The sequence below is a fragment of the Chelon labrosus genome (genome assembly GCF_963514085.1).
Source record: "Chelon labrosus genome assembly, chromosome: 2".
Lineage (NCBI taxonomy): Eukaryota > Metazoa > Chordata > Actinopteri > Mugiliformes > Mugilidae > Chelon > Chelon labrosus.
In genome coordinates, this window is record NC_140338.1 from 22,559,509 (window position 1) to 22,579,640 (window position 20,132).

Genomic DNA, 20,132 nt, shown 5'->3' on the forward strand with positions numbered 1-20,132 from the left:
CAGCTTTGTGTTACCAAGCTGTTACTAAAAATAATCTGTAAATTTAGTTGGGCTTACTGGAGTCACAAGAGGCTATAACCTCAAACTGCAAAACATATTCAGTTTTTAATAGAAATGCAATTTCCATAACTATTTTTCTCTAACAATTCAAAATATTGTGCTCTTTAAAGGTAGGAACTGCATAAAATTATACATTCAGGAAACCAATGGCCCTGACCGAATGTGTGTGTAAAGTGAGTACTCATAGCATTAAAAACTTTACACCCAGCAACCAATCTGGCACTTTCATTGCAACGTAGTAGTAGGACTAATGGACTTCATTCTAATGATAACATTTTTGTTGCCGTTTCTGCCCTTTTCTAATGAATTATACGTTGCCATGTTTGTATGTAATTTTGTTCCTTTTGGTTGGATGTTTGTTGATTTGTAAAATTGTGTATAATTTTATTTTGCATCCAAAAAACAACAATAAATAGACCATTGCAGTAACCCAGCTTTTGCAGTTTTTGAGATCAAGCAGCTCTCATGTTAAATTCCTGTCATCGTCAACTCCTCTCCAAAAGATCTGTTCTTTCATCGGAGACTTAAAAAAAGAAAAATCAAGTCTCTTCCTTGTCCTCCAGTTGTCATTTAATATCTGATTCAATTCTCTGTGCCAGTGTGACGAGCCAGATACATAATAATATCCTTGCTCTCTGCACAGCGATTAACATGGTCACTTTGCAGCTTGCTTTAATGTTTTCATTCAAGTGGACTCACGGGCTCACACTTCAAGGGCCGCTGTTTAGACATTCAAGACAGTGTGGAGTTGCTTCACTTTTTCGGTCCCTGCTCGCTTGCCATATGCATTGTTTGTTTTGTATGGTATTACAGTTTCAGTTATAATTTCCATCTCTGCAGAGGTCTTAGCAGAAACAAGGAGGGGTCACAGCATGGTTCACACAGTCGGACAGAGTTACAGTGGTGCTACCAACATGAGCTGAAAATAAGTGCGTCTTGAACCTGTGTAAACCTGTATGATTTATTCATTCTGTTTGACAATGACGGCTGTCTGTAAAAAAAAAAAAAAAAAAGAATTTAGTGTAAGATAGGAGCCTGACTGTGGGCCGTAGTTGTCCCCCATGCCTGCACTAAGGTGTAAAAATCAACCCACTGAAGCACATATTTATGTAATTTATTCGTGCAACTATATATATATTATTATGTAACAAACTTGTTGTGTTTGTCAGTTTCATGACCACGCATACATGTATGTACAGGAACACCTCTCAGATGTCATTTAAGCTTATCTATCTAAATCTATATATATTGTTTATATCTATGTACACAATATTTAAATAGTATTATACGAGAGTGAGATGCATAAACATAACCAAATAAATGGCTTCACATATTGTTGTAGTAAGATAACATTGTAGTCCTCCATGCTCATTGCTGTGGAGCTGCTATAATGGTCACTGAGGTGAATAATACATACAAACATATACTTGAAAAACCTTCTATGCAGTGGAAATTACGTTCCAGTGTTTATTTTAATTTCTGCATATTCTGTATACTTTGCTTAACCAATATTTAGTGACACGAGTTAAAAGTCTGCAGCAGGTGTCTCTATCAGGTAATCACCTCACATTTGACGAAACATTTAAAATATAATTGTTCCAGTTATGGCAATACAAAGGCAAATTCAGTGTAAGTACAGTGTAAAGCAGAGTGGCATCTCCAGGGTATGTTGATGCAAGGATTTTGTACTAGCTAAACCTCATTAAACAGTTCAAACCATGGTGATGATACGTTAACACAGAATGTGTTACATCCATACTTTCATTGAAAAAAACTCAAAGAAACTCATCATCCTATGTGTGCTCCAGATAATGAGTTAGCAACGAAGGAAGAGGAAGGAGAGGGAGCAGCTTCAGTCTGGATCGCCCTAACAGATTCCTGATCTGGAGACGACACAACTGGCAGAGACTCCGCGGAGAAACTAGGTGGAAACAAAATTGGATCCTCTTACTGTCATGACGAGGTTCAGTTTAAAATAAAAGTTGTTCCATGCATCGACACTGACTCACTGCAGCAGAAGATATTACCTTCAAATGCTAGCAACATCTCTTGTGTTTTCCCACCGTCAGGCGCTACTTCCAGTGGCCGCTGATTGTTAGCATCTCTGAGGTTGACGTCAGCCCCGTAGTCCAGTAACACTGACACCAGATCTGCATTGTCCTGTCTGACTGCTGCATGTAGAGGACTGTCCCCTCCTCCTCCTCCAATATTAACGTCGGCTCCTACGTGGGATGAGGATGTGAAGTTCAACAGAGTAAAGAGAAAAATGTAATAAATTATATTAATATATGCAATATATATATATATATATATATATATATGTGTGTGTGTGTGTAGCATATTAGTAATATAAATTTGTTTATAAACTGTATAAGTACAGAGCCACTTTCCGTCTTCCATGCAGGGCTCCAAGAAGACATGAGGTCATTACATTTTCTTTTTTTTTAATCATTATTATTATTGGCTAATAAGTAAAAAAGTTCTGAACGACTGTTTGACACTGCATTAAATGTATTCTTCGGCAATATTATTCCAGCCAATCAGCAACAGGGAAGTATTCACGTGGTGTGCTGGCTCTGTTGCTACCAGACGGCAAAGCCAAATTATGATTTATTGCGGTACAGAGTCATGCAGTGTGGCATCCTCACGGAATTTAGATGAAATTATTTTTATAGAACCTCATCATATAGTTTAAACCACTCTGTATAGAGAAAAATGCTCAGAAATAAGATTTACAAATGTGTTCAAGAATGTGTGAGTATATACATTGTGTATAACCATACAGTATATAATGTAAACATTTACAGGGTATTGGGCACTCACAAACGCATGTTCTACTTTAAATACGCCAAGCAATTTAAAGACATGAGAATAAATATGAATACTTTACATATGTATCTTTTTTGATTTAGAAAATCTTCCTATACATACACATGTCTAAAAATACCATTCTGAGACTCATTTCTCTCCACAACTCAAGACCAATAAGAGATGTTAGATATATTAATCTGTTTTCTCAGCCAAAACGTTGAAACAATGTTGGTCCATGTAAAGCCATTGACACCTGTTCCTGGTACAGGATGTTACCCAGACATGCAACAAGTTTAAATGGCAGGAAGCTGACTAAACACACCTCTGTGCAGCAGAATCTTTGTGCAGGCTGGGTGTTGGTGTAGACAGCTCACATAGAGAGGAGAGCCCAGATTTGACGCTTTATAGTCTGGATCTGCTCCATGGGACAGCAGGGACTCTACACACTGGCTATTACCTGCACACATACATACACAATGATGAACAATACATAACCTTCCAGTTAAATATTAGCAGTTGCTGTTTGTGACTTATTTTATCTCTGTTGTTTTTATCTTAATGAGCCGTACCTTTGTACCTGCCACCAGGTTTTCGCCAAGATATGGCCTCTCAACATAAAGTCAGACATTGCTGTCAGAGCTATAAATGTCAATTCCTTTTTAAATACACAACAGAGAATATAGTGGTGCAAATGTAAATATACCCAGACATGGAAGAAATAGACTGTTTTAAAAGTGTAAGGTTCTGGGAGATGGAGACTTTCCCATTCTCCCCCTCCTCACACATAACCCCTCTTCTGCAAAGAAGAGAAATAAACCTAATTTTATCGTGACTGCTCACATGTGCAGCAATACTGGTGACTTCTTCTTTTCCTACTGAGGTTGATGCCTGCCCACACGGCCTATCATAAACAGGCTGAACACAGTAACAACGGTAGGTTTATTAGAGTACACAATGCCCTGGTATAGATTCTGCTGTTAATTGTGTTTGTCTTGTAGTTCAGAAACTATTTAGTGTGCGGCAGAAAGAAGCAGCTGTCACCTGCTGTAGGATATTTAATTCCATCTTGTATGGAATCACTGAACAAGGCAACCAAACTAAAACTGTTTCATAACTACACTTGACCTCTGCCTGTTCAGTCATGCACCACATTCAACATTTCTGATAAGCATATTTACCTCTTTTGCAGGCTTCATGCAGAGCTGAGGGGAAGTGTGTGTGCGTGGTGTGCGTGTGTGTTCCATTCTGCAGCAGCAGCTCCACACAGCCAACACTTCCAGAGGCGCAGCAGTTGTATAAAGGAGTCACACCATCAATGGTAGCAGCATTCACCTGGACACACACACACTGTAGTTGTGAGCAACACAAGACAGCATCAATACATCCTAAAACCCAGACATATTTATGTACAAAAGAGTGGACACACAGTCAGCAGCGGTTTCGGTATGGATACTTACATTAGCTCCAGCATTTATTAATGCTCTGACGCATGCTACATGTCCCGACAGACAAGCTTCATGGAGAGGCGTTACATTATCGATGGTAACGATGTCGACCTGACATCCCTAAAACATAACAGAAGTTTTGACTTTAACTTAACTGTGAGTTACTGGTGACATGACAATACTGTCACATTTGTATTGCATTTGTCTGCTGAGTGTGTGTATATGAGGGGGTTACCTGGTCCAGCAGATTGCGCAAGGCAAGCAATCGACCCTGAGAAGCTGCTTCATGGAGAGGAGAACGATCTGCCCAGGACCCTGGACACACACAAGACACAAGCAAATGCACTCAAACGCATTTGAAGGGGAACAAAACATGCACAATCACCACTGCACAAGTTTCGCGAACCCTTTCTAAATCTATTTTTGTAGTCTGTATGTGTTTAGCTTTTACCAGTTTTTTATTTGTGTTTACATCGTTCCGCACTGCTGCAGCTGCTAAGAGCCAGAGCAGTCCCATGTTATGACAGTCTGAAATAAAGATTAGTTTTTTATTTATTTATTTATTTTACAGCAGAACTGGGCCTGGGTTTTAAACGACAGTTGCGGGAGTAAGCAGATCTAAGCTAAAGCCTAAAACACGCTAAAACCACACAAATCTGGAAGCTACCAATGGAAATAACAGTCGAATAACCACTTATTTAGATGGTGAGAAAAATATCTCCTCAACACAGAATCTGTATCTTCTACATACCCATATCTCCATCTCCCCATGGCACATCCAGCCACTGGTAGATATAGGACATTTTTGAATGAAGTGGAAGTGAAAGGACCTCCACACCTTCTGCTTTTTCTTACTCTATGAAGGAAAGGGACGCGTTTACAAACATGGAGCTAAGCTGTACACGATGCAAAGGTGTAGGCCTAATTACTCACAAATTTAAAACAGAATCATTGTTTTTGACTGAGTGACGGGGAGAAACTCAAGGTTTGTGCCAGAAAACAGGTGCAGAAACACTTTGTGGATTATACCCCAGGGCTATAAAGGCTTGTAAAGTGTCTTAGTACATAGGTCAGGCTCAGTCAGATGTTAGAGGGCGGTTTTAAACTCGGCCCGGTAACAATATAGTGCTTTCAGGAGTCAGGTACACGGTAAGCTGATCCTCAGTCTGATACAGTCTACATAGAGTTTAGAGTTTGAAATAAAGATGATGAGCAGTATGTATTGTGCAATTTTTTAATTATTTTTTTCTAAGCATGCAATACAGATCAAGATACAGATGATCGTGTGTGAGGCTGTTATGCTACAGGTCAATAGGAACGTGGAGGATGATGACAGTTTTAAGATTTAGTATTTCCAAATTTTCCAATCCTTATCGAACATATGCAATATGTCAATTGTTTTTTAATTTGATGGACTACTGAGACATACACACAAATTTTGACATGCTGACTATAAAATTCTCTGTGTCTTGCAGTTCTTGAGATCGGTGGAAAGACTAGCTTCTCTCTGGTGAGGATTGTGTGTATTGTTGCAAATATTGTTTGGACACAATGCATGTGGACTGCTGTTAAAGAAGCATTAAAGCCTTTTGGAGACATTGGAAAAGAAATACTACCACAAGATACACAAGGAACAAGAGCACTGTAGCCAGACAAAATTGAAAAGCAATACAGAAAAAACTCAAGGCATCCTTCTGACAGCTCTCAAAGAAGTACAGTGGAAATAGAAACTTCTGTAGGACCTAATCAACATTTGGACTGTTTTAGCCATCTATGGACCAATATTCAACCTTCCTTTTATTTCTAAAATTCTAGAAAAAGTATTTGTAAATCAGTTGTGTGACCATTTAAATGGGAACGGGTTTGTTTGAATAGTTTCAGTCAGGTTTTAGAGTTCATCATAGTATAGAAACAGCACTGTCCAAATATCTCTTTAAAAAGCATCCAACTGATTCAAAATGCTGCAGTGAGAGCATTGGCTCCTTACATACAAGGCCCTCACAGGCCTAACTCCAAAACTCACAGTACCATATCATCTCCCTGTTTGGGTTTGGGAGGCAGACACCCTCTCTACTTTTAAGATTATGCTTAAGACTTTAAGACTATAGTTAGGGCTGGCACAGGTGATACTGAACCATCCCTTAGTGACGCTGCCATAGGCCTAAACCGCCGGGGGACTAAAACATCTTGGTCCAGTTTGTATTGTTATTCACACCATATAAATCAAATAAAAGTGAATGGAATTGGGAGCTATGGTGATACACAAGAACTTGGCAAGCGTATGACACCTGGTGCTGTACATGAAATATTGTTATTGTGTCGATGGTGTTGGTTAGTTCACCTCAGGTTAATACAGTGGCCGGTATATCAGTAAGTCATTTAGCTAAACGACTGTGTTTTCTGGTTGCAGCAATATCCAACAGAACCAACTCCACCCCAAAACATGTTGTGTCAACCATTTACACTCACACCTACGGCCAATTTAGAATCACCAATGAACCTAACAAGCATGTCTTTGGACAGTGGGAGGAAGCTGGAGTACCCGGAAAGAACCCACGCAGAGACAGGGAGAACATGCAAACTCCACACAGAAAGGCCCGGATTCGAACCCAGAACCTTCCTGCTGTGATGCACCCATTAGAGACAACATCTGTTAAAATATTCTGTTGTGGACTAGATGATGTCCATCGGCATAGATGCATTTTAATTCCAGGTCTGAACAGGGTCTTGTCTCATTCAACTTGCAACTTGCATTGGAACAATGTGAACGTGTGTGTGTGTGTGTGTGTGTGTTACATTAAGGCTGTCAATAGGTATTGAGTGGTTGCACGATATCCATAGTTATCGCACGTTAACGCGTGATTACCACAAATTAATTGCACATTTTTAAAGCATGTTTTAAATTTTCCTTTGACGGATATTTTTAAAGTCTTAATACTCTTACCAACACGCAAGTGTACACATGCTTGCTAACAATAACATACACTGTCCAGAATATGGTGTATTACTGCCCTCCGCAGGCGAAATGATGTACTACGACAACACTGCAGGTTCCGCTCTCCCGCAGCGTTAATGATGCTTTCATCGCTTCCCGATTTCCCAAACTACGCGTTATGATAAAAAAATAAATAAAAATAAAAATAAAAAAATTCCGTTTTAGCGTTGACAGCCCTAATATATAGTATATATTTAAAACACACGGGCGTGTGTGTGAGAATACCGACCTTGGCTGATCAGAATCCCCCAGCAGGCCCTCTTCGTCTCCGGGGCGTGCTGGAGTAGCGGGCCTGGCTCTGCGCTCCTTTTCATGGACAGTCTCCGGGTGGCACCTCTAGTGTGGTTCAACTTGAAGCAGTTCCTGTGTAAACATCAGCAGCTGACTGCGGGGAGCTCAAACTAGGAGAACGGGAGGAGACATGGCAAGGGGTATTTTGATTGGCTGAGGTGCTTAGATGTGTCCAAGACAGCTGGCAACTCACATGCGGTCTCACGTGTCCCGTGGGCGATATTTTTGAACACTTTTGTGACTAAGCACACGCAAAGCTGAGCTCTGTGTATGTGGGACATCTATGTTTGGTAAAATGCTATTTGTGTCCCACAGCAGAAAATCACATTTAATCAAAAAGATCGGACCTCGGATTAGATTCAAATAGCTATACTATTAATTTATGTACATTTAATTTTCCACTGAATATTGTTATTTTTATTTTTCAACTGGTTTGAACATTATATAGCATTTCTCATTCAGAAATTCCCACACAAGTTTGTTTTAAATAGCTGGACAGAAAGTGTATTGAAAAGACTAGATGTAATCTAATTTTAATATTCAATAATTGTATTATTCTTGTAAATATTCTGTATATCGATTTTTTCTTTCCAATTATGTAGATCTATCTATCTATCTATCTATCTATCTAGTTACTCTAAATAACGGCAGGGTGTATTGACCCTGGCAACACACATTCAACAGCAAAGTGTTGGTCTGGATCTCAAGTTCAATTAAAAAATAATGGAGATTCATTCATAATCTTCTAATAATGTTTATTTATTTATTTTTTTCTTAATGTCCTATAGCATGAACTGGTCAGTAACAGCTCCACGACACACAGCACAGCCCACAACCCCACCCGCCACCCTGCATGTATCAATAATGAAAATGTTGAGACAGTGGACTGCTTCAGGTATCCTAGACTCACCCTGGACAATTTACTTATCTTTGAACAACACACCTGTGATATCCACAGATGCTGCCAACAGAGATTCTGCTTTCTGTTTCGCCCGACCTTCTGTTGTTGCTTTACAAAATTATAATTCAACCCATTCTCCTCTATTGTTCCCGTTGTTTCTTCATCATGTTAACTCCATCCAGTAGGAACAAATTCATTCACATTACACACCATCATTGTCCTCCTCATGCCCAACATCTCAGATCTCAACAACAAAGCCGTCACATGCATACCACGCACCATAACACATGACCCCAGGCATCCCCTCTACCCGTTCTTTAAACTGCTCCCATCTGGTCGCAGACGCAGATCCCTGCCCCGGAAACGGGCACGTTATGGCAGGCGTTTTGTCCCATATACAAAATAGACTTTCATTTTCATTTTGGGATTGAATTAACCATATAGTCTGATTAAATGTCTTATTTATCAGACGAATTCAAGTCGGTTCATCTTAACCAATCAGTCAGTCAAACTCCAAACATGTCTTATAAACGCCTGGACCTTTAATTTTCTACTTCTGACTTAAAACGAAATCTTATACAAGTTATTTTTTGTACAAATGATCTAATCATCACGTACAATGTTATAATTCTTCCACAGCTTTGGCCTCCAGAGCTATTGTGCATTACCTTAGTTCAGATGTGGCTCCCAGAGTTTCCAGAAGTAGAATGGGAGCAGAGTTGAGATGTACTAATGTACTACTGTTAATTATTCTGTGACACAGTTACTTTATACTACTGTTGTTACAATGCTGCTATGACAATAAAACATCCTATCTTATCTTATCTTGTACATACTTTATGTACTTTAATGAAGGCTTCATCTGTCACTATTTCTTCACTGTTTCTTCTCGTAACAGGTGGAGGAGTGACAGAGAAATTAAATATTATATATAGAGATAGAGAGAGAGAGCGAGAGAGAGAGAGAGAGGTGTTTTAAATAAAGTTACTGGGGGAAAGAAAAAAAATGTCTACTTCCGCCTTGTCATCGCTCCTGTTTGAATTTTCTTCCGGTTCCGGTTTTCGCGTCAAGTGAGCGATGTTACATCCGTACTTTACGGAAGTAAATATTTTATCCTTTTCCCAGGCGAAGTTGTGAAAGCACAAGAAGAACAAGTGGATAGATACAGTTTTGTCGAACTAGTAACAATAAGTATCACAGACCGATCTTCTCTTTTCTTGTGTGTACTTAAATATATTTGTAGCCTACATACAAATGTAAAATATTCTAAAACTTTACTTTAAAACTTACTTTTTTATCACCTTGTTGAAAACACGAGTTGATGGATAGAGAGTGGTCCGCCGTAAGTTTAAGCCCAATATTTTACTAAAAAGTTATTCTTTCAATCCTTAATAATCTACAAAGTTGCATCGAGGTTTGTTTTATTTTGAAAAGCGTGAAAGGGAAGTGCGTGTGTTTTTTTTCTGCCAAACTTTACATTTCCGTTTTGCCTTTAGCATCCGCATACTGTCTGTGCGATATATCTGTTATTACTGTTACTGCTGATATTCTCATCATTCCTGGAGCTTGTGCTATCACCTGAAGATGAATACGGTTTTGTCGAGAGCTAACTCTTTGTTCGCTTTCTCTCTGAGCGTCATGGCGGCCCTAACGTTTGGCTGCTTCATCACCACAGCATTCAAAGACAGAAGGGTTCCCGTGGACATCCACGTCTCCAAAGTCATGCTGTAAGCTTCAACGTCGATCATCATCCGTAACAGCTGTTAGCATAAAGCGATTTACCAGTGTGTTAACATTGCAGGGTGCCAGTTTAATGCGTTTAATACTTTAATACGCAGTAACAGCCTTAACATTACAATGCAGACCGATACTGAGCAACGACTATTGGTGGTACAAACTGTGCGTGGTGAAATCACGCAGTTTAATATCTACTGTAGCTTAAACTGTGGTTTGTGCAACCTTTGATTTATTTATTGACTATATGCAAGTTTACTCAGGTCAGTTCATGAAATACAGATTCAGATGTAGATGCAGAAACTCCTTTGCTATTACACCTGAGAGCTTATTAATACATTTACTGGCACAACGTGTTTTGTTAAAAGTAATGAAATGTGTACATTGCTCCCTACTAGCGCAGATTTTGAAATACCAAAAAGTGCACATGATGCAAAGCCATAGACCAACCATGAAGTATTAAGCATGTGGTATTTCTTTCACTTATCGACCTTCTTGTCAGATGTTAGTGTGGTATGGTGAAGTATGATTACTAGTGTTTCATACGTGTCAAAGGCTTCGTGTTGTCAATTTCATTGAGTTTTGCATCGATGTTTGAAGTGTTGACCCTTCTTTTTCAAGATCTCTGCAATTCACCCTGGCTTGCTGTCAGTCAGCTTCTGGGCCACATCCTGACTGATGGCAGCCCATTCTTGAACAATCAGTACTTGTAGTTTGTCAGAATGTGTGGGTTTGGGTTTTCCCACTCGCCACTTGAGGACTGACTGCAAGTTCTCTGTGGGATTAAGGTCTGGGGCGTTTCCTGGCCATGGACCCAAAATTTCCAGATTTTGTTCCCCGAGCCTCTCACTTATCTGTTTTGCCTTATGGCAAGGTGCTCCATCATGTCGGAAAAGGCGTACAAGCTGTTCTTGTGTGGTTGTAAGAAGTTGATCTCAGAGGATGTTTTGGTACCATTTTTTAGTCATAGCTGTGTTCTTTTTTTATTTGTGAATGAGCCCACTCCCTTGGCCAAGAAGCAACCCTGCACCTGAATGATCTCAAGATGCTTTACTGTTGGCGTGACACAGGGCTGATGGTAGCGCTCACCTTTTGCTCCAAAAGTCTTCGCCGTACTGTGCATGCAGATGCACACTCACCTGACTTCTACCATTCCCGAGCGAGCTCTGCAATGGTGGTGCCCCGGTCCTGTAGCAGAATCAACTTTAGAAGATGGTCCTGGCACCTGCTGGACTTTCTTGGGCGCCCTGGAGTCTTCCTCGCATCAATTGAACCTCTCTCCTTGAAGTTCAATCTTGATGATCCAACGAATGGTTGATTTAGGTGCAGTCTTACTGGCAGCAGTACTCTTACACGTGTTTCAGCGCTCACCTGTGTTCACGAGACAATCACATGATGTCAGCTTGTCCTTTTGTGGCAGGGCTGAAATGTAGTGGAAATGTTTATTTTATTATTATTTTTTTTTTGGAGATCAAGTTCATTTCCATGGCAAAGAGGGACTTAGCAATTAATTGCAATTAAACTCATCGCTCTTTATATCATTCTGGAGTATAGTACAATATATTCAAACCCTTCCATCATAAAAACTGATGCAGCAGACTGGCCATGGCTGTACATTGTGTCTTGCCTTGCTCTGCGTCTTGTGTCACTTCCTCCTGTTTCTTTCTTTACCTGACTTTTCTTGTCTCTCGTCTGTCTTTAACAGGAAGAACGTTGATGACTTCACAGGACCCAGGGAACGCAGTGATCTGGGTTTCGTCAACTTTGACGTTGCAGTTGATATCCTTTACACGTGTGCACAGTACACCGTGGTGTTCAGTAGCTGTAGATGGCAGTATTTCAGGTTACCCTTGTTTTGAAGATAATATAAGGTCTATTGTTTGTAACAGAGAGACTCGTGTTCCCTTTGGGAGAGTCAGGTAAAATAGATTAATATCAGCCAGCCTGATGATGTTCTGTTATGTCTTCACGGTGATGCCTTCAGGCCCCCATTGTTGTACATGTAAGTTATTGTATGCAGTGTGATTGTAGACGGAGGATGCTGCAAAAGAATTACATCGTGAAATCCGTAAAGGTTGCTGAATCTGAATCAGGAAGTTAACTCCAAACTCCAGAAAGTTTAGCAGTTCAATATATTTAATGAGACTGTTGTGAGTAGCCCTGCTGCTCCAACAGTGTTGGCAGTTACTTTCAGTCAAGTAGCAAAACACAAGGCGTGTAGTTACATGCACACCACATGGATGTATAGTGTTTAATAAGCAACATCACTGAACAAAGTAAACACTACACATTACAACATAAGATTAAGATACAAAACCTTGAGGTGTAAAATATATTTCAATCCAAATTTGATCTTTGCCAGGTCAAAAATTTTAAACTGGTCACCGTCACCCCTCTATATATACCGTACTGTGGAGTCTCAGTTTCAGACGCTGAAAGTAAAGTACAGGTTATTTTACAAATAATGCCACAAAAGGTTTTACTAATCAGTGAAGACAAAAATGCAAGAAAGAGGAAAATGTAATTGAATCTAAAATGTTCTGATGTGACAGATGTTCCTTCCTTGTTGCTGTTCTGCCTTTTTTCTTGTTATTCTTTAACTCGTCCCACATTTGCAGCCAATTTTTGACTGGAACGTTAAACAGCTGTTTCTTTATCTGTCTGCTGAGTATGCGACAAAGAGCAATGTAAGTCATGGTTTAACACTTACATTAGCCTTTTATTAAGAAGTGGACATGTGAGCATGCCAGGTCTTCCTGTCGCCCTGTGCACCTGCCACAGAAACTCTACAGTTTAGTACAGCTGCCATTGGTTTCAGTGTTTTGTTTTGGATATTTGTAAAATCATTTGCAAAGTTGGAGAATACAATAATTCAGATTTAGACAATTTTCTTTTTTAATTGTCTGACTCCAGCAACCCTGTGATTGCATTAGATTATACAGGTATATCTATTTATGTGGCATCTGAATGTGGGTGTAATAATTGAATGCAATATGTAATATATTTTAGCATATATTAATCTGACAAATACATATAGTAACAAATGTTATTGTAGTTTTAGTATTTCTTATCATATTTGTCCATATCTTTTTTACCAGTTTCTCTGTTAACCCAAGTAAACTGTCAGTGACTAGTGAAAATAATGCTTGTGTGTTTGTGTGTGTAAGTCTCTGAACCAGGTGGTGCTGTGGGATAAGATTGTTCTTCGAGGAGAAAACACCAAACTGAAACTCCGAGACATGAAGTCCAAATACTTCTTCTTTGATGACGGGAATGGACTCAGGTTAGACACACAATCACTGTTGGTTGGTTTCCGTCACTTCACAGGATATAACATAGTCTTACATTTATTTACTGGCGACATTTCATGTACTGTTACCAACAGACTTTCAATTCATGATCCAGACTCATCAGAACCTGTATTTATTATTTAAATTACCAAAAATTGTGCCATCTAACTGTTTCCAACCCTAGTTATGACAGACCAGCCTACATACACAATGACACCCTCATGTTTTACAGGAAAATAAAGATCACATGTCCAGCATACACATGCACACACAAATATATTCAAATATTCCCGAATGGAAATTATTTTGTAGTTCTATGTTGATTAATCCGATGATAATAATAAGTAGAAGAAGTATTCAACGTCACAACAATAAAAGGGGCTCGGGAGTTTATTTAGCAAAGCATCCGGTGTACATCCCAGACATTTGGGTGATTTTATTATCATTTTCCAAATCCTATTACAAGATCTTACATTTACCATTGCAAATTTTTGTAAACTTTCCTGTGTTATGGGATGTGAACGCTGACTCTTGCCTCCTTGTCTCCAGGGCCAATAAGAACATCACTCTGACTCTCTCCTGGAATGTCGTTCCCAATGCTGGAATCCTGCCCCTTGTTGCCGGAAACGGACACATCAGCCTCCCTTTCCCGGATACATACGAGACTCCTAAGAGCTATTAGATTCAGTTTATTTCAACTCATACTGTACACAGTACAGACACACAGACTGGACACTGGTGTTTCTTTGTAAATTTGGTTTGTAATAAAAGTTGAGATTGGGACATCTGTGTCTTCTTCGTGGGGATTTTATAAAAATAGCAAGTAAAATATTTAAGGCCTCATGCCTGTTCAATAAAGCTAGTTTAACATAGCCCATATATCCAGTATATCAGGGCTTTCGATCATTTTAATAGTCGAATTCACTGAATTTCCGAGTTGAGGCAGCAACGCGCTGAGCCTCACACCGCATTGCGCAGTCTCGTAAACGGTTGGGCTCGTGCAATTGGCGCGTGCTTGAATCTGTAACATACATAGACTGTATAAAGATATGACTGATGAAAACGGGAGTTTCACTTAAAACAGAAATTGGAATAATAATTAAAAATGTCTCAAATCATATGAGTAGGTTATGAAGCTTTGACAAATGAATATTATGATTGAAGGTCAAGATTTGGTTTTAAATTTAGCTTTTGTGTCGTCTCATTCCTTTTTATTTGTCTGAAATGTTTTTTTTGTTTGTTTGTTTTTTGTTCATATTTGAATTGAACGAGTATGAATGAGGCTAATAGATTTAACGTCCTGGTTAAATATGTGGCCTACTTTACCTACATGTGCGTAAAGTATGCTGATATGAGATATGTAACATAAGTTAGTGTTTAAGCTATATTCCACTGGTTACATATTTCTAAATCCTACTCTGAAAGAGTAAAATTTGCAAATTATATTACAAACCGCATGTCACTGGGACGTATAGAGTTTGTATATTAATATGTAATTTATTCTGTACGTTGTCCGGACCGCTACTAGTCCTACGATAACGGCTTTAAACGTGGTTCCAAAGCTCATCTATCAAAACTACACCGTACATATTGCACTAGTATGACTACGAGCACCTGACCCGTAACGCTGCATTCGTGCATGTTTCCCATTGGTCGGCGAAAGTAGAAACCCATGATGCAACACAGAAGCGGATATTCGTTCTTGTGTTTAGGTTTAGGTTTGTTTCCCCTCCCCCTTCGTTAAATACGTCCGTGGTTTCGCTACTTGTCAGATACAACCTAACGCTAAGCGGGTCGGTTCAACTTTGAGGATTTAACTTAATTGCTGACAGCACCGAGTTCTGGACCACGGAAATGCAAAGAAAGGACATGAAACTGTGTGTTGCTGTTGTGTTGCAGTTTTTGTTGGTGGGGCTCGTCGATAGTTGGGATGACGGTAGGTGTTGTTTCCGATTGCTCGATTAAGAAGATGTGGACAGCGGTAACAACTGTCAGTATCTGACACCACCACCGACTTCCGATCACAGCATATTGTGTCTAGTTAAAACTGTAGACTGAAGCGGAGAAGAACATTTCATTTATGTCGTTGCTTTCACAACAAACAAACTACCCATAGCGTTTCTGCCATAGTTTCTGTTTAAATGTAGTTTTAACTTTCACTTATTATCAAGCACGCATCTCCTGTTTGTCTCTGTATTATCGAAATATCTTGACTTTACTACTAAAGGTGCCTTGAGATGACATACACTTGATTTGGTACTAGGTTGATATAAATAGACCAGTGTGGTCAGTTTGACACCTCCCGCTGAAAGAACAAACCAGCCAGTTAGTTAGTTAGTTGGTAATTACTGTAACGGACTGGTTTGATAAGCTCATGTGCTTATGTTCAGTTCCGTTGTTTTTTATCAGCTGACATTGTTGCTGTGGTTGGAGAGTGTCTGTTCATGTTCCCGATGTCAGTGAATGCACCATGTGAGGGAGCAGAAAGTCTTATTACAAGATAGTCAATGCTATTCAGTTCACCTGTCAGTGGTCATAATGATATGCCTGATTGGTACATAGGATTGGGATGGTCACACAATGTAAATACAATCCAATGTTCTGCTGGGGAACTTTTAGACCTGGCATTCATGTGGATGTTACTTAGACATGTACCAGCCACCTAGACCAGACCAGGCACCCCCACCCCATAGCAATGACATTGTCAGGATGCAGCCTGACACAGACACAGACACACACACACACACACAAACAGTTTAAGAACAACTCAAAAAAATGAAAAACAGCACAAGGTGTTGACCTGGCCTCCAAATTCACCAGATCCCAAACTGATCAAGTATCTGTGGGATGCACTCGTTGCTGGCAGCAGTGAAAGAAAAGGCTCTTGTAAAAATAAAGGCAAAGAAAAGACACCAGTCATCACTAAGGAAATACTGCTGGGCAATGAGTGGACAATGTGTGGACAATGAGTCCCACCCCCTGCATGGGGACCTGATAGAACTGAGGAGCAGCTTCAGTGACAGACTGCTTCACCCTCGATGTGTGAAGGAAAGATACAGAAGGCCTTTCCTTCCTGCTGCTGTTAGGCTCCACAACGAGCACTCCTAATATGTGCAATATTATTACACCTTATGGTGTAATAACACCAGTCTGTGCAATATATCTATTATCTATTCTAGCTGCCATCTATGCATGCTGTTGCAAACTGCAATTTCCCCGTTGTGGGACAAATAAAGGTTTTCTTATTATTCTTATTCTTAACTTTACATAGCTACTTCAAAATACGTGATCACTTTTCATTTGCATTTTTAATTATCCATAGACTGTTTGTTATTTAGTTAGTTAACAGCTGCAAGGACAAAATATTTAAAAAAGCTGTCATTACTTACAGTGCTTTTTCCTTTTCTGGCGCTCATTTATAATAGTGTGTTCGAATGAATGAATATGCAAGAGGACGTCAGCTGAGTAGGTCCTTAATTTGACCCAGCACACATTGTGTGTGTACACATTACTGTAACAATGTAGTCACAGTGATCCACTTGTGCCTTAAATTGGCCCCTGGGGACAAATAAAGTTTTCTGAATCTGAATCAACCTCAAATACATCCTCTATACATCCAAATATATAACATATTAAAATTTTGTAAAAAAAAAAAATTGTGCACAGGCCCTCACGTGTTTGTAAAGTTTATTCTTCATGTTATTATGGTAACCAACTTACTCTCTTCTTCACACTGCAGGTGGTGTACTGTTACAGAACGTCCAGGCGTTAACACTGTATAAGAATCGCTACACCACAGCGAGGCGCTCCAGCCCAGTTCCTCAGCTGAAGTGTGTTGGAGGCTCAGCGGGCTGCCAGGCCTTTGTCCCAGAGGTGGTCCAGTGTCTGAACAGAGGCTGGGATGGGATAGATGTACAGGTAAGAAGGGAGGTGCCGCCGTGCAGTTCAGTTTTAATAATGTAGTGTAACATCTGAAGGTATTTCACATTGTGAGGTCAATTATTATAGAGTAAACCTAATAATTCTCCTCAGTGGGAGTGCAAGACTGATATGGACAACAAGTACCGATTTGGTCGCATTGAGGTGAGCTGCGAGGGCTACAGCCACCCTGATGATTCCAACATACTGAAGGGCTCCTGTGGACTGGAGTACACACTGGAACTGACTGAAGAGGGCCAGAGGAGGGGCCAAGGCAGCTGGGGCTCTCAAAGCGGAGGATTTGGAGGTAGGAAGAAGATGAAGGAGATAATGAGGATTGATGATAGATGTTAAATTTGTTCCTCTTCTCAGAAGAACTGGATATTTGAAAATGTCAGTATTGCTCTTTTGTCTCAGGTTTCGGGAAATATGCCTCCAGTTTCTTCAGAAGTTTCTCTGGCAGTGGGCAACAGAGTCATCGCCAGAGCTCGCACCCCTCAAGCAGCAATGACTCAGGAAGCCTGCTAGTTGTTGGTCTACTTCTATTCATCGCATATATGGTTTACAAGATGTTCCTCAGTGGGAACACATTCCAGAGTGAGCAAGCTGGTGGACCAGCTGGGAATCCCTATTCAGAACCACCCCCTCCAGGATTCAAACCTGACTACGCAGGTAGGTTATGCACGGTGATACAGTATAGATTATATAATGTACAAGTGGGTGTCCACTGAAAGAACATAACTATAATAGAGTTGTTCTCAAATGAATACATCCTCTTGTTGGGAAGGACCTTCGAGACACATCTAGCTTGTCTTGCCGTTGTACAAAATAAGATATCAACTGTCTTTCCAAAATCTGTTTTTCTGTTTTTCTTCACAGGTTACCCTGGAACCAACCCAGGCTATGGTTTCCACAGTGACTATACCACCCACAGGCAGCGTCACCCTGGAGGCTGGACTGCTCCCGGCACTGCTCCCGGCACTGCTCCCCGCACAGGTGGCGGCTTCTGGACCGGCATGGGAACAGGAGGGGTGCTGGGATATCTTTTTGGTCGTCAGAGGTTAGTAAAGGAGAGGACGGACAGACGGGAAAATGAGTGAAAATGAGAGAATTCAGACTCGTACTAGACATCCCGACATTTCTCAGCCATCCATTTCACTCCGAGCCTTCAATTTATTTGCGCTTGCGTTTTGTTTTACAGAAACCAGCCCAACAACTACAACTACTCCGGCTTCTCTGACAACAGACCTAGAGATTACCCCTCCTCCTCCTCCTCCTCCTCCCCCTCCTCTGGGACACGAACTGCTTCAGGTAGCTGGACTGCTAACAGAGCGGTGTTATGAGACATGTTGCAATAGTTAGAGTTGGGTGATGCAACAGTCAGTCCTGTGAAACCATAGAAACTAGCATATGGAAACAGAAATTGCTCTACCATAGGGCTGTACTATAGGAGTACTATACTGTTATTATGGATATCCATAGGTGTATTATTATATGAGGGTTGTTTCAAGGTTTGATATGGTGTCAACATTTGGCTGAAGAGTACTTTAAATTTCAAGATTTCTATGTGCACACTCAGTTGAACAAAATATCACTTCTTGGTTTCTGGAGTCAGTACAAACATATCTGTTAATATCCACGACCAAACAGTGTGAGAGTCACCACCAGTAAAGATCAGGGTATTGTTATGTTGAGACTGTCGTAATCATAATTACAAGATAAGTCCTGTTATTTATCCCTTCAGTATGAATTGTGTGGGTTTGTGGAAAAGAGTTGTTAAATATATGTCAAATACGTACATTGTAGGTACGTTTCGCTGACTAATATCGGTTTGTCTGGTTGTCAGGTTTTGGTGGCACCAAGAGGAGATAGACGCTGCGGAAGTGAACTCATTCTGCACAATGGATGCCTCAGACCGATTTTAAAGGAGTGCACTAATAACCACTGAGCTTTTTGTTGGCTGTCAGCGGGAATGTGCAACATTTGAAGCTACAGCTGTGCTACTGTATCGCTTTTTCTTTCTCCTGTTTGTCTCCATCTCAACTTTTCTGACCCTCTCTTTTTATCATGCTAAGCGAAACAACGTGCCAGCTCAACGGTGGCAGCTGTAAAGCACCTGAATGCACGATAACATGGTGCAACTGAGAGTGAGACTGAACCAGAAGTGTAAAGTGCAAAACCTAATCAGTGAGCCGAAGGAAGCTTTAAAGCTTTCTATACCTGAGAAAGACTGCAGGGTCAGGCCATGATTCTCTGTAGGCACAGATTTTACATATTGAATAAGCACTTACGTAAACTGTAGAAATACACATTAGAGAGCTCTAACTCAGCTTCCCCCTTTTTTTATTAAAAATGTTTTTTATTGAAGAGAAATTATTATCAGTAATGGTGACGTGTGTGTGTTATACAATCTGCAAATAAAAAGTAGATTTAAAACGGTGTGTGATGTCAATCTTGAAGGTAATGGAGCCAGACAATGTTTATGTCTCAGCGGTGGTGTGATCAATGTTGCCAGAGCAGGTGGTTTCCACTCTTTCGAAACGCCCACTTGGGTGGTTTTGAATTTTATTTTGTAAGTAAAGTTGTGGTAGTTGTTGTGGCTGGCTGCTCCAGTTTGCTGCTGCATGATAAGCTACAATAGTGAGAGCAGTCTGGGTGGTCAAAGTACCAAACAAAATATCACCTTT

At 40.2% G+C, this 20,132-nt stretch overlaps 3 protein-coding genes across 3 annotated transcripts; 2 read left to right on the top strand and 1 right to left on the bottom strand.

The window, feature by feature from the left end:
* Positions 1-1,167: 1,167 nt before the first annotated feature.
* Positions 1,168-7,640, bottom strand: LOC311506579 (uncharacterized protein). The gene is made up of 7 exons (XM_084570585.1): positions 7,541-7,640; positions 4,552-4,631; positions 4,329-4,436; positions 4,050-4,203; positions 3,194-3,328; positions 2,088-2,282; positions 1,168-1,981 (listed from the first exon to the last, which is right to left on the bottom strand). Exons 1-7 carry the CDS (start codon positions 7,623-7,625, stop codon positions 1,854-1,856), a joined length of 885 nt encoding a protein of 294 aa, XP_084426711.1. The 5' UTR covers positions 7,626-7,640; the 3' UTR covers positions 1,168-1,853.
* A 2,320-nt stretch (positions 7,641-9,960) lies between these two features.
* On the top strand, positions 9,961-14,310 carry spcs3 (signal peptidase complex subunit 3). Its single transcript, XM_084554868.1, has 5 exons — positions 9,961-10,230; positions 11,943-12,016; positions 12,848-12,924; positions 13,405-13,520; positions 14,077-14,310. The coding sequence occupies exons 1-5, from the start codon at positions 10,088-10,090 to the stop codon at positions 14,207-14,209; spliced, it is 543 nt and encodes a 180-aa protein (XP_084410994.1). The 5' UTR covers positions 9,961-10,087; the 3' UTR covers positions 14,210-14,310.
* Positions 14,311-15,275: 965 nt separating this feature from the next.
* saraf (store-operated calcium entry-associated regulatory factor) lies at positions 15,276-20,023 on the top strand. The gene is made up of 7 exons (XM_084554879.1): positions 15,276-15,463; positions 17,267-17,445; positions 17,560-17,752; positions 17,863-18,117; positions 18,325-18,505; positions 18,647-18,756; positions 19,292-20,023. The coding sequence occupies exons 1-7, from the start codon at positions 15,382-15,384 to the stop codon at positions 19,315-19,317; spliced, it is 1,026 nt and encodes a 341-aa protein (XP_084411005.1). The 5' UTR covers positions 15,276-15,381; the 3' UTR covers positions 19,318-20,023.
* The last annotated feature ends 109 nt before the right edge of the window (positions 20,024-20,132 follow it).